General features: G+C 36.9%; 1 protein-coding gene across 10 annotated transcripts in view; it reads right to left on the bottom strand.

Moving 5' to 3' along the window:
* Window positions 1-23,121, bottom strand: part of MIA2 (MIA SH3 domain ER export factor 2) — a 113,872-nt gene that overhangs the window by 13,145 nt on the left and 77,606 nt on the right. For all 10 annotated transcript variants that reach the window (XM_007178319.2, XM_057543481.1, XM_007178320.2 and 7 more), the window contains 4 exons: window positions 22,058-22,125; window positions 20,741-20,823; window positions 18,962-19,090; window positions 15,558-15,716 (listed from right to left, as the gene is read on the bottom strand). In XM_007178319.2, coding sequence (XP_007178381.2) covers window positions 15,558-15,716; window positions 18,962-19,090; window positions 20,741-20,823; window positions 22,058-22,125 — 439 coding nt within the window. The remainder of the gene's footprint in view (window positions 1-15,557; window positions 15,717-18,961; window positions 19,091-20,740; window positions 20,824-22,057; window positions 22,126-23,121) is intronic.

Raw genomic sequence — 23,121 nt, 5'->3', positions numbered from 1 at the left:
AATACCTCCATTTCATTTCTTTTTATGGCTGAGTAATATTCCATTGTATATATGTGCCACATCCTCTTCATCCATTCATCTGTCGATGGACATTTAGGTTGCTTCCATGTCCTGGCTATTGTAAATAGAGCTGCAATGAACATTTTGGTACATGACTCTTTTTGACCTATGGTTTTCTCAGGGTATATGCCCAGTAGAGGGATTGCTGGGTCATATGGTAGTTCTATTTGTAGTTTTTTAAGGAACCTCCATACTGTTCTCCATAGTGGCTGTATCAATTAACATTCCCACCAACAGTGCAAGAGTGTTCCCTTTCCTCCACACCCTCTCCAGCATTTATTGTTTCTAGATTTTTTGATGATGGCCATTCTGACCGGTGTGAGATGATATCTCATTGTAGTTTTGATTTGCATTTCTCTAATGATCAATGATGTTGAGCATTCTTTCATGTGTCTGTAGGCCATCTGTATATCTTCTTTGGAGAAATGTCTATTTAGATCTTCTGCCCATTTTTGGATTGGGTTGTTCGTTTTTTTGTTATTGAGCTGCATGAGCTGCTTGTAAATCTTGGAGATTAATCCTTTGTCAGTTGCTTCATTTGCAAATATTTTCTCCCATTCTGAGGGTTGTCTTTTGGTCTTGTTTATGGTTTCCTTTGCTGTGCAAAAGCTTTTAAGTTTCATTAGGTCCCATTTGTTTATTTGTGTTCTTATTTCCATTTCTCTGGGAGCTGGGTCAAAAAGAATCTTGCTGTGATGTATGTCATAGAGTGTTCTGCCTATGTTTTCCTCTAAGAGTTTGATAGTGTCTGCCCTTACACTTAGGTCTTTAATCCATTTTGAGTTTATTTTTGAGCATGGTGTCAGGGAGTGTTCTAATTTCATACTTTTACATGTTCCTGTCCAATTTTCCCAGCACCACTTATTGAAGAGGCTGTCTTTTCTCCACTGTATATGCTTGCCTCCTTTATCAAAGATAAGTTGACCATATGTGTGTGGGTTTATCTCTGGGCTTTCTATCCTGTTCCATTGATCTATATTTCTGTTTTTGTGCCAGTACCAAACTGTCTTGATTACTGAAGCTTTGTAATATAGTCTGAAGTCAGGGAGCCTGATTCCCCCAGCTCCATTTTTCGTTCTCAAGATGGCTTTGGCTATTCGGGGTCTTTTGTGTTTCCATACAAATTGTGAAATTTTTTGTTCTAGTTCTGTGAAAAATGCCAGTGGTAGTTTGATAGGGATTGCATTGAATCTGTAGATTGCTTTGGGAAGTAGAGTCATTTTCACAATGTTGATTCTTCCAATCCAGGAACATGGTATATCTCTCCATCTATTTGTATCATCTTTAATTTCTTTCATCAGTGTCTTATAATTTTCTGCATACAGGTCTTTTGTCTCCTTAGGTAGGTTTATTCCTAGATATTTTATTCTTTTTGTTGCAATGGTAAATGGGAGTGTTTTCTTAATTTCACTTTCAGATTTTTCGTCATTAGTGTATAGAAATGCAAGAGATTTCTGTGCATTAATTTTGTATCCTGCTACTTTACCAAATTCATTGATTAGCTCTAGGAGTTTTCTGGTAGCATCTTTAGGATTCTCTATGTATAGTATCATGTCATCTGCAAATAGTGACAGCTTTACTTCTTCTTTTCCGATTTGGATTCCTTTTATTTCTTTGTCTTCTCTGATTGCTGTGGCTAGGACTTCCAGAACTATGTTGAATAATAGTGGTGAGAGTGGGCAACCTTGTCTTGTTCCTGATCTTAGTGGAAATGGTTTCAGTTTTTCACCATTGAGGACAATGTTGGCTGTGGGTTTGTCATATATGGCCTTTATTATGTTGAGGAAAGTTCCCTCTATGCCTACTTTCTGCAGGGCTTTTATCATAAATGGGTGTTGAATTTTGTCAAAAGCTTTCTCTGCATCTATTGAGATGATCATATGGTTTTTCTCCTTCAATTTGTTAATATGGTGTATCACATTGATTGATTTGCGTATATTGAAGAATCCTTGCATTCCTGGGATAAACCCCACTTGATCATGGTGTATGATCCTTTTAATGTGCTGTTGGATTCTGTTTGCTAGTATTTTGTTGAGGATTTTTGCATCTATGTTCATCAGTGATATTGGCCTGTAGTTTTCTTTCTTTGTGACATCTTTGTCTGGTTTTGGTATCAGGGTGATGGTGGCCTCGTAGAATGAGTTTGGGAGTGTTCCTCCCTCTGCAATATTTTGGAAGAGTTTGAGAAGGATAGGTGTTAGCTCTTCTCTAAATGTTTGATAGAATTCACCTGTGAAGCCATCTGGTCCTGGGCTTTTGTTTGTTGGAAGGTTTTTAATCACAGTTTCAATTTCAGTGCTTGTGATTGGTCTGTTCATATTTTCTATTTCTTCCTGGTTCAGTCTTGGCAGTTTGTGCATTTCTAAGAATCTGTCCATTTCTTCCAGGTTGTCCATTTTATTGGCATAGAGTTGCTTGTAGTAATCTCTCATGATCTTTTGTATTTCTACAGTGTCAGTGGTTACTTCTCTTTTTCATTTCTAATTCTATTGATCTGGGTCTTCTCCCTTTTTTTCTTGATGAGTCTGGCTAATGATTTATCAATTTTGTTTATCTTCTCAAAGAACCAGCTTTTAGTTTCATTGATTTTTGCTATTGTTTCCTTCATTTCTTTTTCATTTATTTCTGACCTGATCTTTATAATTTCTTTCCTTCTGCTGGCTTTGGGGTTTTTTTGTTCTTCTTTCTCTAATTGCTTTAGGTGCAAGGTTAGGTTGTTTATTCGAGATGTTTCCTGTTTCTTGAGGTAGGCTTGTATTGCTATAAACTTCCCTCTTAGCACTGCTTTTGCTGCGTCCCATAGGTTTTGGGTCGTCGTGTCTCCGTTGTCATTTGTTTCTAGGTATTTTTTGATTTCCCCTTTGATTTCTTCAGTAATCACTTTGTTATTAAGTAATGTATTGTGTAGCCTCCATGTGTTTGTATTTTTTACAGATCTTTTCCTGTAATTGATATCTAGTCTCATAGCGCTGTGGTCGGAAAAGATACTTGATACGATTTCAATTTTCTTAAATTTACCAAGGCTTGATTTGTGACCCAAGATATGATCTATCCTGGAGAATGTTCCATGAGCACTTGAGAAAAATGTGTATTCTGTTGTTTTTGGGTGGAATGTCCTATAAATATCAATTAAGTCCATATTGTTTAATGTATCATTTAAAGCTTGTGTTTCCTTATTTATTTTCATTTTGGATGATCTGTCCATTGGTGAAAGTGGGGTGTTAAAGTCCCCTACTATGATTGTGTTGCTGTCAATTTCCCCTTTTATGGCTGTTAGTATTTGCCTTATGTATTGAGGTGCTCCTATGTTGGGTGCATAAATATTTACAATTGTTATACCTTCCTCTTGGATCGATCCCTTGATCATTATATAGTGTCCTTCTTTGTCTCTTGTAATAGTCTTTATTTTAAAGTCTATTTTGTCTGATATGAGAATTGCTACTCCAGCTTTCTTTTGATTTCCATTTGCATGGAATATCTTTTTCCATCCCCTCACTTTCAGTCTGTATGTGTCTCTAGGTCTGAAGTGGGTCTCTTGTAGACAGCATATATATGGGTCTTGTTTTTGTATCCATTCAGCCAGCCTGTGTCTTTTGGTGGGAGCATTTAATCCATTTACATTCAAGGTAATTATCGATATGTATGTTCCTATTCCCATTTTCTTAAATGTATTGGGTTTGTTATTGTAGGTGTTTTCCTTCTCTTGTGTTTCTTGCCTAGAGAAGTTCCTTTAGCATTTGTTGTAAAGCTGGTTTGGTGGTGCTGAACTCTCTCAGCTTTTGCTTGTCTGTAAAGGTTTTAATTTCTCCATCAAATCTGAATGAGATCCTTGCTGGGTAGAGTAATCTTGGTTGTAGGTTTTTCTCCTTCATCACTTTAAGTATATCCTGCCACTCCCTTCTGGCTTGCAGAGTTTCTGCTGAGAGATCAGATGTTAACCTTATGGGGATTCCCTTGTGTGTTATTTGTTTTTTTTCCCTTGCTGCCTTTAATATGTTTTCCTTATACTTAATTTTTGACAGTTTGATTAATATGTGTCTTGGCGTGTTCCTCCTTGGGTTTATCCTGTATGGGACTCTCTGTGCTTCCAGGACTTGATTAACTATTTCCTTTCCCATATTAGGGAAGTTTTCAACTATAATCTCTTCAAAAATTTTCTCAGTCCCTTTCTTTTTCTCTTCTTCTTCTGGTACCCCTATAATTCGAATGTTGGAGCGTTTAATGTTGTCCCAGAGGTCCCTGAGACTGTCCTCAGTTCTTTTCATTCTTTTTTCTTTATCCTGCTCTGTAGTAGTTACTTCCACCATTTTATCTTCCAGGTCACTTATCCTTTCTTCTGCCTCACTTATTCTACTATTGATCCCATCTAGAGTATTTTTAATTTCATTTATTGTGTTCTTCATCATTGCTTGGTTCCTCTTTAGTTCTTCTACATCCTTGTTAAATGTTTCTTGCATTTTGTCTATTCTATTTCCAAGATTTTGGATCATCCTTACTATCATTATTCTGAATTCTTTTTCAGGTAGACTACCTATTTCCTCTTCATTTGTTAAGTCCAGTGTGTTTTGAGCCTGCTCCTTCATCTGCTGTGTGTTTTTCTGTCGTCTCATTTTGCCTATCTTACTGTGTTTGGGGTCTCCTTTTCACAGGCTGCAGGTTCGTAGTTCCCGTTGTTTTTGGTATCTGTCCCCAGTGGCTAAGGTTGGTTCAGTGGGTTGTGTAGGCTTCCTGGTGGAGGGAACTAGTGCCTGAGTTCTGGTGGATGAGGCTAGATCTTGTCTTTCTGGTGGGCACGTCCACGTCTGGTGGTGTATTTTGGTGTGTCTGTGGCCTTATTATGATTTTAGGCAGCCTCTCTGCTAATGGATGGGGTTGTGTTCCTGTCTAGCTAGTTGTTTGGCATAGGGTGTCCAGCACTGTAGCTTGCTGGTCGTTGGGTGAAGCTGGGTCTTGATGTTGAGATGGAGATCTCTGGGAGATTTTTGCCGTTTGGTATTACGTGGAGCTGGGAGGTCTCTTGTGGACCAGTGTTCTGAAGTTGGCTCTCCCACCTCAGAGGCACGGCCCTGATGCCTGGCTGGAGCACCAAGAGCCTTTCGTCCACACAGCTCAGAGTAAAAGGGAGAAAAAATAGAAAGAAAGAAAGAAAGAGGCTATAATATAGTGAAGTAAAATAAAGCTATTGTAAAGCAAAGCTATACAGACAAAATCTCACCCAGAAGCATATACATATACATTCACAAAAAAAAGGAAAAGGGGAAAAATTAATATCTCCTGCTCCCAAAGTCCACCTCCTGAATTTGGGCTGATTCGTTGTCTATTCAGGTATTCAACAGATGCAGGCACATCCAGTTGTTTGTGTAGTTTTAATCCGCTGCTTCTGAGGCTGCTGGGAGAGATTTCCCCTTCTCTTCCCTGTTCGCACAGCTCCTGGGGTTCAGCTTTGGATTTGGACCCTCCTCTGCGTGTAGGTCGCCTGAGGGCGTCTGTTCCCCGCCCAGACAGGACGGGGTTAAAGGAGCAGCTGCTTCGGGGGCTCTGGCTCACCCAGGCCGCGGGGAGGGAGCGGTACGGAGGAGGCGGGGCGAGCCTGCAGCGTCAGAGGCCGGCGTGACGTTGCACCAGCCTGAGGCGCGCAGTGCGTTCTCCCGGGGATGTTGTCCCCGGATCCCGGCACCCTGGCAGTGGCGGGCTGCACAGGCTACCGGGAGGGGCGGTGTGGAGAGTGACCTGTGCTCACACACAGGCTTTTTGGAGGCGGCAGCAGCAGCCCCAGCGTCTCACGCCCGTCTCTGGGGTCTGCGCTGATCGCCGCGGCTCGCGCCCTTCTCTGGAGTTCGTTTAGGCGGCGCTCTGAATCCCCTCTCCTTGCGCGCAGCGAAACTAAGAGGCAAGAAAAAGTCTCTTGCCTCTTCGGCAGCTGCAGACCTTTTCCTGGTCTCCCTCCCGGCTAGCTGTGGTGCGCCAACCCCTTCAGGCTGTGTTCACGCTGCCAGCCCCAGTCCTCTCCCTGCGATCCGACCGAAGCCGTGCCTCAGCTCCCAGCCCCGCCCACCCCGGCTGGTGAGCAGACAAGCCTCTCGGGCTGGTGAGCGCTGCTTGGCGCCGAGCCTCTGTGCGGGAGTCTCTCCGTTTTTCCCTCTGCGCCCCTGTTGCTGTGGGATCCGCGCTGATAGCCGCGGCTTGCGCCCTTCTCTGGAGTTCGTTTAGACGGCGCTCTGAATCCCCTCTCCTTGCCCGCCGCGAAACAAAGAGGCAAGAAAAAGTCTCTTGCCTCTTCGGCAGCTGCAGACTTTTTCCCGGACTCACTTCCGGCTACCTGTGGTGCACTAAACCCTTCAGGCTGTGTTCACGCTGCCAGCCCCAGTCCTCTCCCTGCGATCCGACCGCAGCCCGAGCCTCAGCTCCCAGCCCCGCCCGCCCCGGTGGGGAAGCAGACAAGCCTCTCGGGCTGGTGAGTGCTGCTCGGCGCCGAGCCTCTGTGCGGGAACCTCTCTGCTTTGCCCTCCGCACCCCTGTGGCTGCGCTCTCCTCCGTGGCTCCAAAGCTTCCCCCCTCCGCCACCCACAGTCTCCGCCCGCGAAGGGGCTTCCTAGTGCGTGGAAACCTTTCCTCCTTCACAGCTCCCTCCCACTGGTGCAGGTGCCGTCCCTATTCTTTTGTCTCTGTTATTTCTTTTTTCTTTTGCTCTACCCAAGTACGGGGGGAGTTTCTTGCCTTTTTGGAGGTCGGACGTTTTCTGCCAGTGTTCAGTGGGTGTTCTGTAGGAGCAGTTCCACGTGTAGATGTATTTCTACTGTATCTGTGGGAAGGAAGGTGATCTCCGCGTCTTACTCTTCCGCCATCTTCTCCCTCCTTCTCTCCTTACTTTTTTTTTTAACTTAAAATTCTAACACAATATTTACATGAACTTAGACACAATTACTATCTTTCTTGTTAGATTCATTAATGTATTACTCTGATTAATACCTGCACTACAAATTATTTGTTGATATAATTCTCAAGAATCAGTTAAAAGACTAAAAGCCAAGAATCCTGCAGATTCATACCCTGACAGTCAAAAAGCTATCATTTAGGGCTTCCCTGGTGGCGCAGTGGTTAAGAATCCGCCTGCCAATGCGGGGAACACGGGTTCAAGCCCTGGTCTGGGAAGGTCCCACATGCCGCGGAGCAGCTGGGCCCGTGAACCACAATTACTGAGCCTGCGCGTCTGGAACCTCTGCTCCACAACAAGAGAGGCCGCGATGGTGAGAGGCCTGCGCACTGCGATGAAGAGTGGCCCTCACTTGCCACAACTGGAGAAAGCCCTCGCACAGAAACGAAGACCCAACACGGCCATAAATAAAAAAAAAAAAAAAAAAAAAGCTATTGTTTAAATTCTAGCATTACTTTTCTTATTGGAATTATTTGTTACTAGTATTGTTGAAACATAGTTACTAATTACAGTTCATAAAAAGCATAAGAGGGCTTCCCTGGTGGTGCAGTGGTTGAGAATCTGCCTGCCCATGCAGGGGACACGGGTTCGAGCCCTGGTCTGGGAAGATCCCACATGCTGCAGAGCAACTAGGCCCGTGAGCCACAACTACTGAGCCTGCGCGTCTGGAGCCTGTGCTCCGCAACAAGAGAGGCCGCGATAGTGAGAGGCCCGCTCACCGCGATGAGGAGTGGCCCCCACTTGCCGCAACTAGAGAAAGCCCTCGCACAGAAACGAAGACCCAACACAGCCAAAAAAAAAAAGTAGTCAGGGAAGCATGCAGTCCCACAAGCTGTTGGCTTCTTTAAAAAAAAAAAAAAAAAGCATAAGAATATTTTAATATGCATGCCTCTTAAAATGTATTAGTAACTACTAAATATGGGAGTTAAGAGATCATATTTTAAGACTTTCTAAAAACTTGCTTAAATTTTTACTCTTCAAGATTGCTTACTATGCACAGCTTTGTAAATAAGAGCAAGTACAAAGAAAACAAGGCAATTACTTAAGTAGAACTAAACAGAAAAATCATATATTCCTTTCTTCCGAAAGGTAATATTAAAATCTAAGAAATTATGTTACCCAAATATATTTTTTAAAAGATAGTTATATAATAAGTGAAAACACATTATAAAAGTATAATCCCTCTGGGTAGACTGCATTCATGACCTCAATTCTTTACCCTTCCTTGTATCCTTGTTCTTAAGAGGTAGAATATATATCCTGCCCAATGGTTCCAAATTCTGTCACGTGACTTGCTTTGCCAATCAAATGTTAGCTATTGTGATTCAAAGAGAGGCTTTAAAAAGCCTTCAACAGGATGAGAACCTCACAGAATAAAGTTCCACTTCTTACAGAATGAAACACTGAGCAAGGCAAGTCACACTGATTAAATTTTTGTTGCAGTTCAATATTTATTAAGAATTTATAATGGGCTTGTTATTTCCAGAACATTTTCCTGTTAAAATTCTAATTCTGATTACTTATGATATGTGAATATTAACAACTTATTTATATTATTCATCAAGAACTTTTTTTCTGCTATAATTGTAAAGATTTCTATCTAAATTCGTAAGATGAATAAAAATAATCGGAAAACTGTCCCTTAATCTGAATGCTGGTTTATAGGTGTGCTCAAATTGTGAAATAATCATCAGGTTATATGCTTAAAAACACCTGCACTTTACTATATGTGTATTGTATCCAGATAAGAAGGGGTTTTTTTAACTTTTGATTTTAAAATAAAGATTCCCAGAGAGCTGCAAATACAGAAAGTTCCTGCATACCCTTTACCCAGTTTCCCCAAATGTATACATCTTTCACAACTATAGTGCAATATAATAACCAGGAAACTAACATTGGTCCTATGACTAACGTGTATAGTTCTTGCCATTTTATCCCATGTGTAGATTTGTGAAACCACCACCACACTCAAGATACAGAGCTATTCCATTACCAAAAAGATCTCTCCATGCTACCCTTTAGTCACATCTACTCTCCTCCCCCTTCCATCCGTAACTCATGGCATCCACTAATCTGTTTTCTAGTTCTATGATTTTGTCATTTCAAGGATGTTATATACATGAAATCATATAATATGTGACCTTCTGAGATTTTTTTTTAGTCAACATAATGCCCTTGAGATCTATTCAAATTATTGCATGTATCAGTAGTTCATTTCTAGTTTGATTCCACCACGGTCAGAGAACACACTATATGATTTCAATTCTTTTAAATTTGTTAAGGTTTGTTTCATGGCACAGGATATGATCAATCTTGGGAAATGTTCCCTTGGGGCTTGAAAAGCATGTCTATTCTGATGATGATTTATGTGATTCATAATATTTTTGAGGATTTTTTTGGTGGTTGCTCTAGGTATTAACATAACTTATCACTGCTTACTGGTGTCAACATTTACCAATTTGATTAAATTGTAGCTTGACCTAGAAAAGGAAGTCTCCCAATAAGAAGTTTTTAAGAACTGAAAAAGGTGTGTTCATCAATTAGGTTTAGAAAAGAATGCTGTAAATAGTCTTTGGTTTTACTAACATTGTATATTACAATACATTATTTGGTCTACCAACTAGATTGAACATTATCTAACAAATCTCAACATTAACCATTAATACCTAACTAAATTTTCTATTACTCAGATAAACAGATTACACAGATCACTCAGTTCATCTCTCTCACTGTATATAAGGACTGAGGTCCAAAGAGATAAAACAAGTTTCAAAACACATAAAAAGATTAAAAAGAGTGAAGGTTAGAAACCAAATTTCTTAATTTCCAAGTCCAAATACTTTTTCACCTGAACCATTCTTGCTCTACAACATGCACTCTAAGTTATAAACACATAAAAGAATGTTAAATGAACATATACATTACACTACAGAATTTTGGAAGAAAAGATGATTAAAACCTATATTGGTCTATTAAAAGATTGATGTGCAGCTAAAAATAGTGAAAATAAAATGTTGATTACTTGAAGAAACTAGATCTATACTGTTAACAAAACCTTTAAGTAATAAAAATATCTGAAATATAATATACAGGAAAAAGACAAGTTAGAGTATATCTTTTTTGACTATATAAGGGAAGAACATTCCCCCCACCCCAAAGTATTTAACAGTGCAAAAACAAATGATTCGGGCTTCCCTGGTGGCGCAGTGGTTGAGAATCTGCCTGCTAATGCAGGGGACACGGGTTCGAGCCCTGGTCTGGGAAGATCCCACATGCCACGGAGCAGCTGGGCCCGTGAGCCACAACTACTGAGCCTGCGCGTCTGGAGCCTGTGCCCCGCAACGGGAGGGGCCGCGATAGTGAGAGGCCCGCGCACCGCGATGAAGAGCGGTCCCTGTACCGCGATGAAGAGTGGCCCCCACTTGCCGTAACTAGAGAAAGCCCTCGCACGAACTGAAGACCCAACACAGCCAAAAATAAAGAAATAAATAAAAAAAAAAAAAAAAAAAAAAAACAAATGATTCCTTGGAATTACAGAATCATTTAAAATTATTTCTGCTTACTCATCTTAAGTAAAGAAAAAATTTTTTAATTTCGGCAAGGTACTAAAATGTTAAGGGAATATATGAATTTTACAAAGTACGCTTAATAGGACTAAATTACAGAAAATCTGAAACTACGGAATCCACATCCTTCAGAAATTTAGTTATTCTCGTTGTCATTATTTTTTAACACAAGTGTTTTAAACTAAAATATTTTAAAATTTAAGAAAAATCTTAAAGACACAATTATTACTGGAAAGCAGGACCCTTCATGAGTCCTGATAATTCAACATAATATAAAATGTAGGTAGGGGGAGATTACTTTAGATTATTTCCATCTCTTGTTTTATGCAAGTCCACATTTTAGAGCTGAGAAAACAGTGACAGGTAAAATGAAAAACTCAAGATTATACAAAAAATTAACATCAGTGTTACGATAAAAACCTAGGTCTCCTCCTTCCTTATTCAGTGTTCTAATTTACCAATTAGCTAAGTGTAATACAAAATAAAAGAATCAACCCAGAAACCTGTTCAGTGACTGTTTAGATGAAATAGGGATGTACTTAGGGCAAACACAGAATATTTTAATAATTTTACTCTAGGTGAAAACAGGGCTAATAGCTAAATACATTTATCAGCATTGCTCCAATTCAAGTAGAATCTTAGGAGCCATTTAATCCCACTCATTCGTAAAGTATAGGACAGTCTCTAAACTTCCTTTGCTCTTTCTGTAGAGTTATCCTATTTCATTAAGATTAGCACGGGCACAGGTGCCCCTGTGTTAAACCAAATGGATCAGTTACATTATTTGGAAACGCTTTCTGTCGAATGGATATATATATCTCTTCTATGAAGACGTTAATTCAGAAGCTCACGATTTTGAATTTTCAGTTAGACTTTGAAAATAATGGATACCAGGTTCCACTTCTAACATGGCAGATTCAGAAGCTCACGATTTTGAATTTTCAGTTAGACTTTGAAAATAATGGATACCAGGTTCCATTTCTAGCATGGCAGAGTAAGCTCATAACAGACTGACCCTCCTGCATATAATAAGTCCAGACAATTTACAAAAAATAACTACCTGAAGTGTAGTTACTATAGAAAACAGTATCAAAGTTCCTCAAAAAATTAAAAATAGAACTACCATATGATCCAGGAATTCCACTTCTGGGTATTTATCCCACAAAAAACCAAAAACACTAACTTGAAAAGATATCTGCATCCCCATATTCACTGCAGCATTATTTACAATAGCCAAGACATGGAAACAACGAAAGAATTCATCGATGGATGAATGGATAAAGAAAATGTATATACACATACAAACAATGGAATATTATTCAGCCATAAAAAAGAAGGAAATCCTGCCATATGTGAAAACATGAATGGACCTCAAGGGCATTACGCTACGTGAAATACAAATCCTGCATGATCACACTTATATGTGGAATCTGAAAAAACAAAAACCAAACTCATAGAAAAAGAGATTAGATTTGTGGTTACTGGAGTTGGGGGGAGAGAGAAGGGGAACTGGATGAAGGGGATCAAAAGGTACAAACCACCAATTATAAAATAAATAAGTACTAGGGATATAATGTACAACATGATGACTGTAGTTAACACTGCTGTATGATACATAGGAAAGTTGTTAAGACAATAAATACTAAGAGTTCCCATCACAAGGGAAAAAAACTTTTTTTTTCTTTTTTTTGGCTGCATCATGGGGCTTGTGGTATCTTAGTTCCCCAACCAGGGATCAAAGCCAGGCCCCGGGAGTGAAACCACCGAGTCCTAACCACTGGACCACGAGGGAATTCCCAAACTTTTTTTCTTTTATTTTGTATCTATATGAGATGATGGATGTTACTAAACTTATTATGGTAGGTAATCATTTCACGATGTGTGTAAGGCAACTCATTGTGCAGTACACCTTAAACTTACACAGTGCTGTGTGTCAATTATATATCTCAATAAAACTGGAAAAAATCAAAAAATTTTAAGATAATGAAATAAATACCTGAAGACTCTGGAGCATGAACAAAAATAGGCAGATTTGGGAAAGGAGTGGGAACTTGAAAGAAGGGACCCATATGGGGTGAGTTTTCCTTTATAGTTTAGCCTGAAATCAGACCATAGTCAAACTATAGCACAGAGCAGTCAAAACTCATAGAACTTTCTGGCTTGAAAAACCAAAGGACAGGGCTTCCCTGGTGGCGCAGTGGTTTAGAGTCTGCCTGCCAATGCAGGGGACACGGGTTCGAGCTCTGGTCTGGGAAGATTCCACATGTCGCGGAGCAACTAGGCCCGTGAGCCACAATTACTGAGCCTGCACGTCTGGAGCCTGTGCTCCGCAACAAGAGAGGCCTTGACAGTGAGAGGCCCGCGCACCATGATGAAGAGTGGGCCCCACTCGCCGCAACTAGAGAAAGCCCTCGCACAGAAACGAAGACCCAACACAGTCAAAAATAAAATAAATTAATTAATTAATTAAATAAATTTTAAAAAAAAACAAAACTCTACAGCGTGAGTTTTAAAAAACAAACAAACAAAAAAAACCACCAAAGGACGGAGCTCATGAGAGCCAGAGAAGTGGAACCTAAAATTGTGAGTTTTCTGCCCAAGTCTATTGCTGACCCCTGAACCACACACATGTGAGGCAAACTTAAGCAGTTTTCAGCAAAGGCTAAAAACTGAACTGATATTTGAGCTGCTACCCACCACAGGAGAGAATAAGTCTACAGTTTCACAAACTTAATTGTCTTGTAATACAAAACAAACAACACTCTTCAGAGAAATACAGTAGAATCCAGAACCTCCACAATGTCTATAATATAATCCAAAATTAATATACAAAGAAACAGAAAAATGTGACCCATTCTTAAGGGAAAATACAATCAATAGAGGCCATCCTCAAGATGACCTTGATGTTAGAACGACCATACAAGGACTTTAAAGCAGATATTGGGGTTTAAAAAATACTTATAATCATTTTTAAAAAGTAAGATATTTCAGCAAAGAAATCAAAACTTTAAAAGAAAAAAAGGAAATTCTAGAACTGAAAAATACAATATCTAAAATAAAATTGTACTGGATGGGCTTAATAGCAGAATGGAAGTGACAGAGGGAAGAGTCACTAAACGTGAAGACAGATCAAAAGAAATTATTCAACCAAAAAAAGAAAGGAAAAAAAATTGGAAACAAAATGAAAAGAGACTCAGAGACCTGTGGAACAATATCGAAATGTCTGAAAAATTACAGGTTTCAGGCAGTTTTTAAAGGACATGTAAAATATGTTCCAATTTTATGAATAACAGTCACTACTATTTGAGTTCTAGTCTCAGCTCCTCACCTGGCTGTTTTAACCTAAGATTGTCAGCTAATCTCTTCAGGGACTCAATGCCCTTCTCCATTTAGTAAGGGCACTGAATAGATTAGTGGTTCTTAAATTTAGCTAATCCTCAGAACCTCCTAGGGAGTTTTTTAGAAATAGAGAGCTTACCTCCAGAGTTCATGTTCAGAAGGTGTAATATAAATCAACATTGTAAATTATACTTCAATAAAATTTACCAAAAAAAAAGGTGTAATGAGGTGAAACCCAGGTATTTGCATTTTTTTTTGAAGTTCCCTAGATTATTTCTGATGATAAGCCAAGTTTGAGAATCACTACACTGGATAATACTTGGGGAGGTAGGCAGAGCATGTGACGGGGACTCTTGGTGCTGACAGCTTGTAAATTCTCAAAAGGAATGTCCTCTACAAAGATATACAGAAATATGATATCCACCAAAACCTTGAAATCAAGTCCCTTAAGAAAGGGGCTGTAGTTTATTAATCTTTATTTTTATCACAGCTAAACTTTAAAATGAAAGTTACTCAAGAAAAAGTCCTTGAAAAAAGGATGTTCTATGCCACCTGCTAACAGATTCTTAAGTTTTTAAGTCACAGCATATATATTTCTAAATATAAAAACAATAAGAAAAAATATTCAGCTTTCTGAGAATTATTTGGGTATTCATTCACTCAACAAATATTTACTGGGCAAGTACTACAGGTCCAGCATTGTTCTAGGTGCTGGAGATACAGCAGTGAACTAAAGTGACACAAATCTCTGTCTTTATGAAGTTGATATTCGAGTGATATCAAACCGAGGAAAGTGATATCAAACCAAAGGAGGTACCACTTCATAGAACATACACACTATCAAAGCAAAGGCTAATTCTTGGAATTAAAGGTTTTTTTATCACAATATTCTTACCTCCAACTCCTCAGGAAGCAATCTGAACTAGTATATTTTTTAAATTGTAACTAATTTATACAAAGCAGGCATAGCTCATTTTACATAACAGTGTCTGTCCCTGAAACACTATGCATAAATAAAAGTTTAGCAAGCTGAATAATTTTAAATACATTCCTTGAGAAAGTAGGGGAGATTTTAGTTCTATCAGGAGAACAGTAGTTATTGCCTTACTTCAGGATGTTCTACTGTGAGTCTTCTGGTAAATATATTTATTTTGGCAATTAATCTAAGATATACTGTTCAAGGTAAAAAGACAATTACAAGAAGGTGAATAGTATAAGTGCACAGAAGTGATGAAGGAATGGGTATACCTAGGTTTATGAATGCATACTAAAAAGGAACTCCCTAAAAGATATAAAACTAAATTCTGGGGAAGGGCATGCTTAAGATGATGAGGGGGATTTTTTTCACTTTCCTAATTATACATTTCTCCATTGTTCGGATTTTCTAACATAAATATAAACATGTATCACTTCTATGAGCAACAAAAACAATAAAGACATTCCATGGGGCGGAGGGGGGGGAAGAGAGGACAGCCTTCTGTAATGTGAACAATTATCCCTAATTATTCTGTTTGGAAATGTGTGTATTGTTGTTTTCTAATATATACCATGGCTTTTCTTAAGACAGGGCACACATGTTCTCCTCTTTTCTTCATTCCTGTATGTTGCACATACTGGTTGCCTTTCAAATAAACATACTAACTATACTCTTTCCATACCTGATGGAGGAATCATCATCCTACGATCTTGTTCCCAGGGAGGTGAAAGGGACCCAGTGTCAGAAGGTGCTCTGTGAGGATCAATTAACCTATCAGAGCTTGATTCTCCTCTTTCATTGGTAATCTGATGGTCCAGAGGATTCCCTGGGCCTCTTGAGCCTAATTAAAGAAGAAAAATACAACTATGTTTTATCTAAAAAAGTATTATAAGATCCATCATCAAATAAAATCCAGACCTTTTTAAAAAGAAAAAACAACCAGATTCCAACAAAGTTTCCCTAAGACACATTAGACTGTAACTCTATCCTACCAAAGCCATTTCTAAGACAAAAAGGCAAAATAATTTTGTCATGTACATAAACAAACACTTGCCTAAAAATTCATTTTTAAATGTTATCACCATCATTATTTACACATAAAATCAGTGGTTAAATTGAAAATTATAACCACTAAGTCTGAAAAGTAAGAGTAGAAAGTAAATTGCAAAGTAAGAGATTTCTATACCAGATGTAATAATTATAAAATCAGGTTTTTGTTGCTTAAACTAATATGCCAATAGTCAAAAAGAGCATGATGCTTTTAAAACAGTCATCTTTGAGGCTAATATACCTATTTCGATATTTCTGAAATGACTCGAAGCATTTTTTAGAACAACTCTTTTAGCAATGTACTCAGATTAACTTAAGAGCCACTCAAAAAATTGGATCTTAATGTTGTAACATGACTCTCTACTTCTGCCCCAAAATGATTTTAACCAGTCTGATTACAAACTTTATATCTGCCAAATAAATTTGGCTTTAAATGGCTTCTAACAATTTCTAAATATCAAATTCACCTTCAAAGACAGCTCACAACTCTGAAGGCGAGTCTAAAACAAGAGTTTCAAAAACAACAGCACTGTCGAAATAAACACTTTGAACAAGGTAACACTCATTTGGATAAGAAAAACTGACATGCTAACATTTATAAAGAAGGGGAATCATTTTAAAGTTCCTTTTCTATGACCACAGAAAGAATGGTACCTCAATTAATAACCCATATTCAATTAAAACGAAAAAGACAAATATAAAAAAATTTTTAACATTAAATAACAAAATAAATTAATACTTCATCTGTCATTGAGGGGGGAATGAGTTCAAAAAACAGCTTTTTTTTTTTTTTAAGATTTCTTTATTGACTGATTGATTGCTATGTTGGGTCTTCGTTTTTGTGCTATGGCTTTCTCCAGTTGTGGCAAGTGGGGGCCACTCTTCATCGCGGTGCGCGGGCCTCTCACTATTGTGGCCTCTCTTGTTGCGGAGCACAGGCTCCAGACGCGCAGGCTCAGTAGTTGTGGCTCACGGGCCTAGTTGCTCCGCGGCATGTGGGATCTTCCCAGACCAGGGCTCGAACCCGTGTTTCCTGCATTAGCAGGCAGATTCTCAACCACTGCGCCACCAGGGAAGCCCCAAAAAACAGCTTTTTTAAAAAAATTGTTTTAATAGAAATCTTTCTAAAATGCTTCCCACATTTCAGTACCTCCTTTAAAAGAAGAGACTAAAACTAATATGACCTTTTCATGGTAACTTGTACAAGTAAGTATAACCATTTTTTTTTTAATATGTAGTAATCTTTAAAATTGTCCTATCTACTCTCTTTTGTAGAGTCAGGAGGCCAACTGACTTTTATATCAGAAGGTCAACTTTTCTTTATTCCTTCTAGCATGTTCATCGTTCTAATCAGTTCATTAGAAGAAAAAGGCTGGGAAAGCAGAAAATTAAATCAATGAGAAATGTGTGAGAGTCCATTAGGCTGAGTTTGTCTAGAGTGAAGGACAGATCTTTAAAGGAGACATTCAAAGGCTTTCTCCTGATTGTTTACTTCCAGAGAACAAAGTACAGGCCAAGTGACTACCAGGTGAAAAACTGCAAACATGAAAACGCTAAAGGTTAAGATTTTTCATTCAGTCCAAAAGTTATATACAACTTACTCTAAAAAGAAATTATTTTCCTATACTCAACTTTATTCAAACATATATCTCATCCAAACTTTCAAAAAAAAAATGATAACAAGAGGAAGGAAAAGAAATGTCATTCTTCTTTGGTGGGTCACAGAAACTTTTAATTCAAAACAACTCTTTTTAAGACCTGCTGATAACTTACCTAAAACTTCTGTAGCTTTTATAATGAATAGTAAAACACACTTGCAAATGCTAACCACACTGTATCTTGAAAGTAATTTAAAAAGAAAGGAAAGTAATTTAAATAGGAGAGGAGAAATCAAAGGTAATTTTTACTGTTATTCCAAATATTCAATTGACTACAAGCAATCCTTGACTTATGTCATTCAACTTCCAGTGATTCACATTTGCAGTTTTGCCAATTATATACCGTTACCTCTAGGGCACTGTTTTTCAGACTGCTGGCTACAACCCATTGTGGTACATGAAATTAACTTAATCTTAACTAGCATGCTTTTTTAATGAAATGGAATAGAAATGAATAGAAGATATCAGAAAGCATCAAAAATAGTAAGGGCAGTGCTATTTCATGGGACTGGTTTCAATTACATTTATGTTGGTGTGTAATATGATGTGATATAAACACAGATTTGGGGCTAAAAACCTAAGACTCTTGATTTTGGAATACATAGGTTTGAATTTTGCTACAAGTCAAGGGAAAATTTTAAAGTAACTTGACAAAGTAAACAAAATATAGTTGAGAGATCAGAAGAGTAAAACTCCAGATATACAGGTAACATCAGGGTAAGTGCTGATGAGGTAAATGCAGAAAGATCAATAGCTAATGCTTGGGCTTGAAGTGGCTCTGGAAATTCTCAAAAACACATAAGAGGGTAACAAAGCAGACAATTTGGGGTCAGTTTCTCAAAGTATTAACAAATGATTTAGGTCTCTTTTAGGTTCCCATCAAAACTCTGCCTTCAAGAGAGCACTTCTGAATTCCTTGTTTTTAGAAAAAAAAAAAAAAAGGCTCTTTCACTTGTTGATTTTCTACCATGAAAAAGATCATGATAATAAGGTAAAAAAGATTTTTAAAATTCTATATTCCAATAATGTTTCATTAAAATTCAATTTTATGCTAGGTTATATTGTGATATTTTATGTATTCTTTATAAAGTGATATATAGTATAATACAGTTTTTAAGAAGTTAAAATATGATTTTAAAAGATATATATCAAGTCCTTGAACAAAATGTAATCCATTATAACAGTGTTTCTAAGGGAAAAATATATTCAAATTAGATGTCATAGAGCTCCTTTTCCAAACAAAAGTAACCCAGAATAAGTGCAAGGAATGCCTGTATTTTGCAAAGGTTTATTTTAAAGATCATTTTAAAGATAAGTTGAGATGAAAATATAAAGTAAGGAAGAAATCTAGAGTAATAAAGATGTTTAAACAATATACCTCTTCCTCCTCCCCCTGGAAGCAAAGGTGAGAGTCTGAGTGGACCCTCCAACAAAGTTGGAGGGGAGAGAAAAGCTCTCATTTCAGGTGAAGGTCGACCCAATGGTGAGGGACCATATGGGGAACGCTCTGGAATAATTAAAACAGCATATTTAAATTCATAGTTTCAATTACCTACACTACAGATTAGAATCCCATTTCAACAATTACCTTCGGGTCATTCTATTGCCAATTTAAGTTTAATCCCTGTCTTAAATACTAACCATGCCTTAGGTTTGGCTGATATGGGATAGAATTAAATATTGAACCCTCTGTTTTTAAAGTCTATCTACCAAATGGACACTTCAGTCAATCAAAACATCATCTTCTTGGTAACTAATACACTTGAATAACCATACAATATTAAGCAAAGGACATCATATTTTAGAGTAATAAGAGGACTTGAGGGGCATGAAGTTTGTTTGGTTTTGTTCTGTTTTTAATGGCAGTATGTTTCCATATATTTAAGCTGGTGAAGGTTGTAACATGGAAGGGCTGTTTAACTCAGGGCCAGATAGGCTGTGTTGGGCCATGAATTACCTGAGAAAAGCTCACATTTTGAAAAGTAGGAATAAAAACCCACAAAATACTCTGAAACATCAGAAATTACTTTTGATTCATCACCAGTGAAAATTCAGTTTACGTAAAATAATTCATTAAATAAATCACTTTATCTATAAACCATATAACCAAGAGCCTTATCATTTTACAAACTTCACCATTCCCAAATAATGGTTATACTTCCAAAGATCAAAAATCAACAACATCAAAAAACAAACAAACTCAAATGCCACCAAAATAACACTTTTCAAAACATGTTAAATTTTATTATGTAGCTTATATAATATTCAAATATAGTTACAACAAAAGATCAAAGCATTATTTACCCTGAGACTTTTTTGCATTAGATTCAGATAAAAATTCCTTCTGTATAATTCCCCCCACTCCAGATTTTGTTCCTATTTGAAATCCATAACAATCTTCTATTTTTTAATGTAGAAATACTTTCATTTTAATGAAACTGGACTCTCAAAAGTGATTTTTATAACTTTTCAACAGTTATTAAAAGGGGAATCTACCTATATAAAAATAAGTTTATTTTCACTGCCCTAGAAGCTTAATTCCAATTCAACCAAAATTATTTGGAAAAATTTAAACTATTTGGAATAGTATGAGATCATAAAGATGCTAACTCATTAATGAATGGACAGAAATATTAAATACATCTTCCAAAGAACTGTTTCTTTTAGGGATAATTAAAGCAATCAAAACTCAGATTATTAAGGTTTTCTCAACTTTTTAATGAATACTTTTAAATAATTTAAAACCAGCTGTTTTAATTCTTATTTTTATAATTCAAGCAAATTCCAAAGAATAGTTAATATATAAACAGTCACAATGCTATTCCATTTAAGCAATCCTTATTCATTCTCCAAAAAAATAATTAATGAGTACCTTACTATGTACCAAGCACTTTGCTTCTCAAGGAGCTCAAGGTACTAAACATACATTATCTTACCAAATGCCACTGAGCAAAGGAGGCAGCCATTATTTACATTATTGCTAGAGAACAAAACTCAGAAAATTGGGAGAACGTGAGAGAACTCAGATTAGAACCCTAGCTCCAAAATCTAAAATATTTATTAGCAGTGTTAATTCACACTAATATAAACTATATATGCAATATATATAAAAATATATGTATTTTAAATGAGGTGTTAAAAAAAAAAAACAAACTACCTCTGCCAAATGCTGTATTTGGAACATCAAGTGCGTAAGGATCTTTTTCTAAAAGTTCAAATTTAAACTCTGTTTCAGTTAATCTGCAAATAAAGAACAAACATCTCTAAGTTACTCATCCAAGAGAAGCACCCACATTTCAAGAAATTGACACTATTAAGTACAAGCTACTCTTCACTATCTCAATATCTACATAAGAGAAACAGATCCTTTAAAATCATTCTAACCAAAATACCTTTCCATATCCCCCACTATTTATTTTGGGGTAACAGGTTCCTTTTTGCCTAGTAATAGTGATGTTTTGTTGAGGCTTGGAATTGTTCTGTTTTTTTCTTCAAAAACAGAGTACAAAGAGTACTATATCACAGAATCCAAATTTTAGAAAGATCTTGAAGGGTCCTCCAAGGTCAACCAGTTCAAGTCTATTATTTTACAACTAAGGAAAGTGAAGCTAGCAGTTTAAATGATTTATGCAAAATGAAAGTACCAGGATTAAAACACAGGGCTACCAGCTTTGAGTCCCATATGCTTTCCATTATAATGTTATCCATATGATTCCAATCATAACATACAATTGGAATCTGATTAACTCATCCTACTATTTTACTCCTAAATTTTTTATCTGAAAAATATGACATTTTAAAAGAATCTTATTTCTAGTTCTTGACCATCAGATCTGAAATAAAACATTTAATCATTCAGTTTTCATTTGTGAGTAGAAAAGACAAGCAAGAAGACTAAAACTAATACTGGATAATGTTAATAGTACATTCTGTCAAGAAATTATAACACTGTGGGAAGACTTTTACAATCTTCATAGAAAAGCGTTTACTCTTCCCTTCGACTGTACACTGTACCCTTTTATCCTCCTATTCATTTTGTTATTGTAAAGCAATGCCACCCAATGCAATAAAACCAGGGAAAAAGAGAAATAACAAACATTCTATCCACTTATTCATTAAAAGATGCTAATACTCTGAGAAGTACTACATCAGAGAGATTCATCCTTTCTATCTCCATCTCTGGTAATCTCCCTCTACCTACACTGGTTTAAAAAAAAAAAATTTTTTTTTTAAGTTACTTTTTACAAAAGAATCTGTGAAAAGTTACCTTCTGTTAGAGTAACCTCTCCAAGACAAGTGTTTCAAACAAAAATCTAGTAACTCCTAGTAAAAAGATACTTTACCACTAGATATGTTGGGTTCACTGAAAGCTTTCTTGTTCATCCTTATAAAAGTATTAACTAATTACTAAAATGACAACTAAGAATAAAAGTCATAACTAAAGTTTTTAAAGTATTCCCACTAAGATACTTACTTTTGTCTGTTGTGAGCATTTTCTTTCCTTAAATCATTGAGGTTTCTTTCAACAGTTCGAGCTGCCAACTTAAGGAATAATATATCTTTAAAAACATTTATGAAAACTTAAAATGAAAGATAAGCATATACAAATATCTCAATAATGGCGTACAAATATCACAGTCACTTAAGTAACTAAGTATCCATTTCAGTAAACTCAATGTAAAAAAATTCTAATTCAGAAAATTATTTAAAAAGGGAATGAGTTTCATATAACCAGAAGACATGAGCCTAAGGCTGCAGTTTAATCATGTACTTGCAAGAAATGCTTTTAGCTAGATGTGAAGTCAAGGATTAGCATTATTTGGTGCTGTAACTATGCAAATAAAATGACAAGAGCAATGTAAGAGGACCCAAGCTTAGGAATTGAGACTCAGGATCATTATGCATGGCCGCATTGGCTATGGAACAAAGTAACCATCTCTGGAAAGAAATCACTATAATTCTGTGAACCTATAAAGGTCTAAAACAGTTTCACAGCTGGTAAAGGCCATTTTTTTAAATAGCTGAATATAATCAAATCATGCTGCGTGTTTATTAAGTACACAGCACTGTACAGATACATTCCTTTAGTCTTTTACATTTGCTTAGAGACACTTTCATTTAATAAAAATCAGAGTATATATGTTACAGAAAAAAAAGCTTACACTTATACCAAGAACATGCAATGTACCCAAATAGTTGTGGGCAAAATTAAGCTTGTATAGAATACTGCATGTTTCCCAGTTATTCTGTGGACTCTCCAGATTACAAACAGCAGGGTGTGGAACATCAGACCTGCCAGATTAATGCAATCCACTAGAGCAAATGTAAGAATCACAAAAAGGTAGGTAAATTAACTCAGTCTATAACTATAACTTTTTACAAGTAAAAAGAACTATATTATCAAATGTGTTCACTTAAAATGGTGAACTGCACCTGAGAATTGACTTTAACTGGGCAAATATTCACCAAAAATATAGCTTAACCACATTTTAGCACTCAATATCAAAAAGATTCCATGTATAAATCTTTTTCTGATAT

Source organism: Balaenoptera acutorostrata, chromosome 3 (assembly GCF_949987535.1).
Source record: "Balaenoptera acutorostrata chromosome 3, mBalAcu1.1, whole genome shotgun sequence".
NCBI lineage: Eukaryota > Metazoa > Chordata > Mammalia > Artiodactyla > Balaenopteridae > Balaenoptera > Balaenoptera acutorostrata.
The sequence above is the reverse complement of the archived record's forward strand: the minus strand, read 5'-3'. Positions and strand labels throughout refer to the sequence as shown.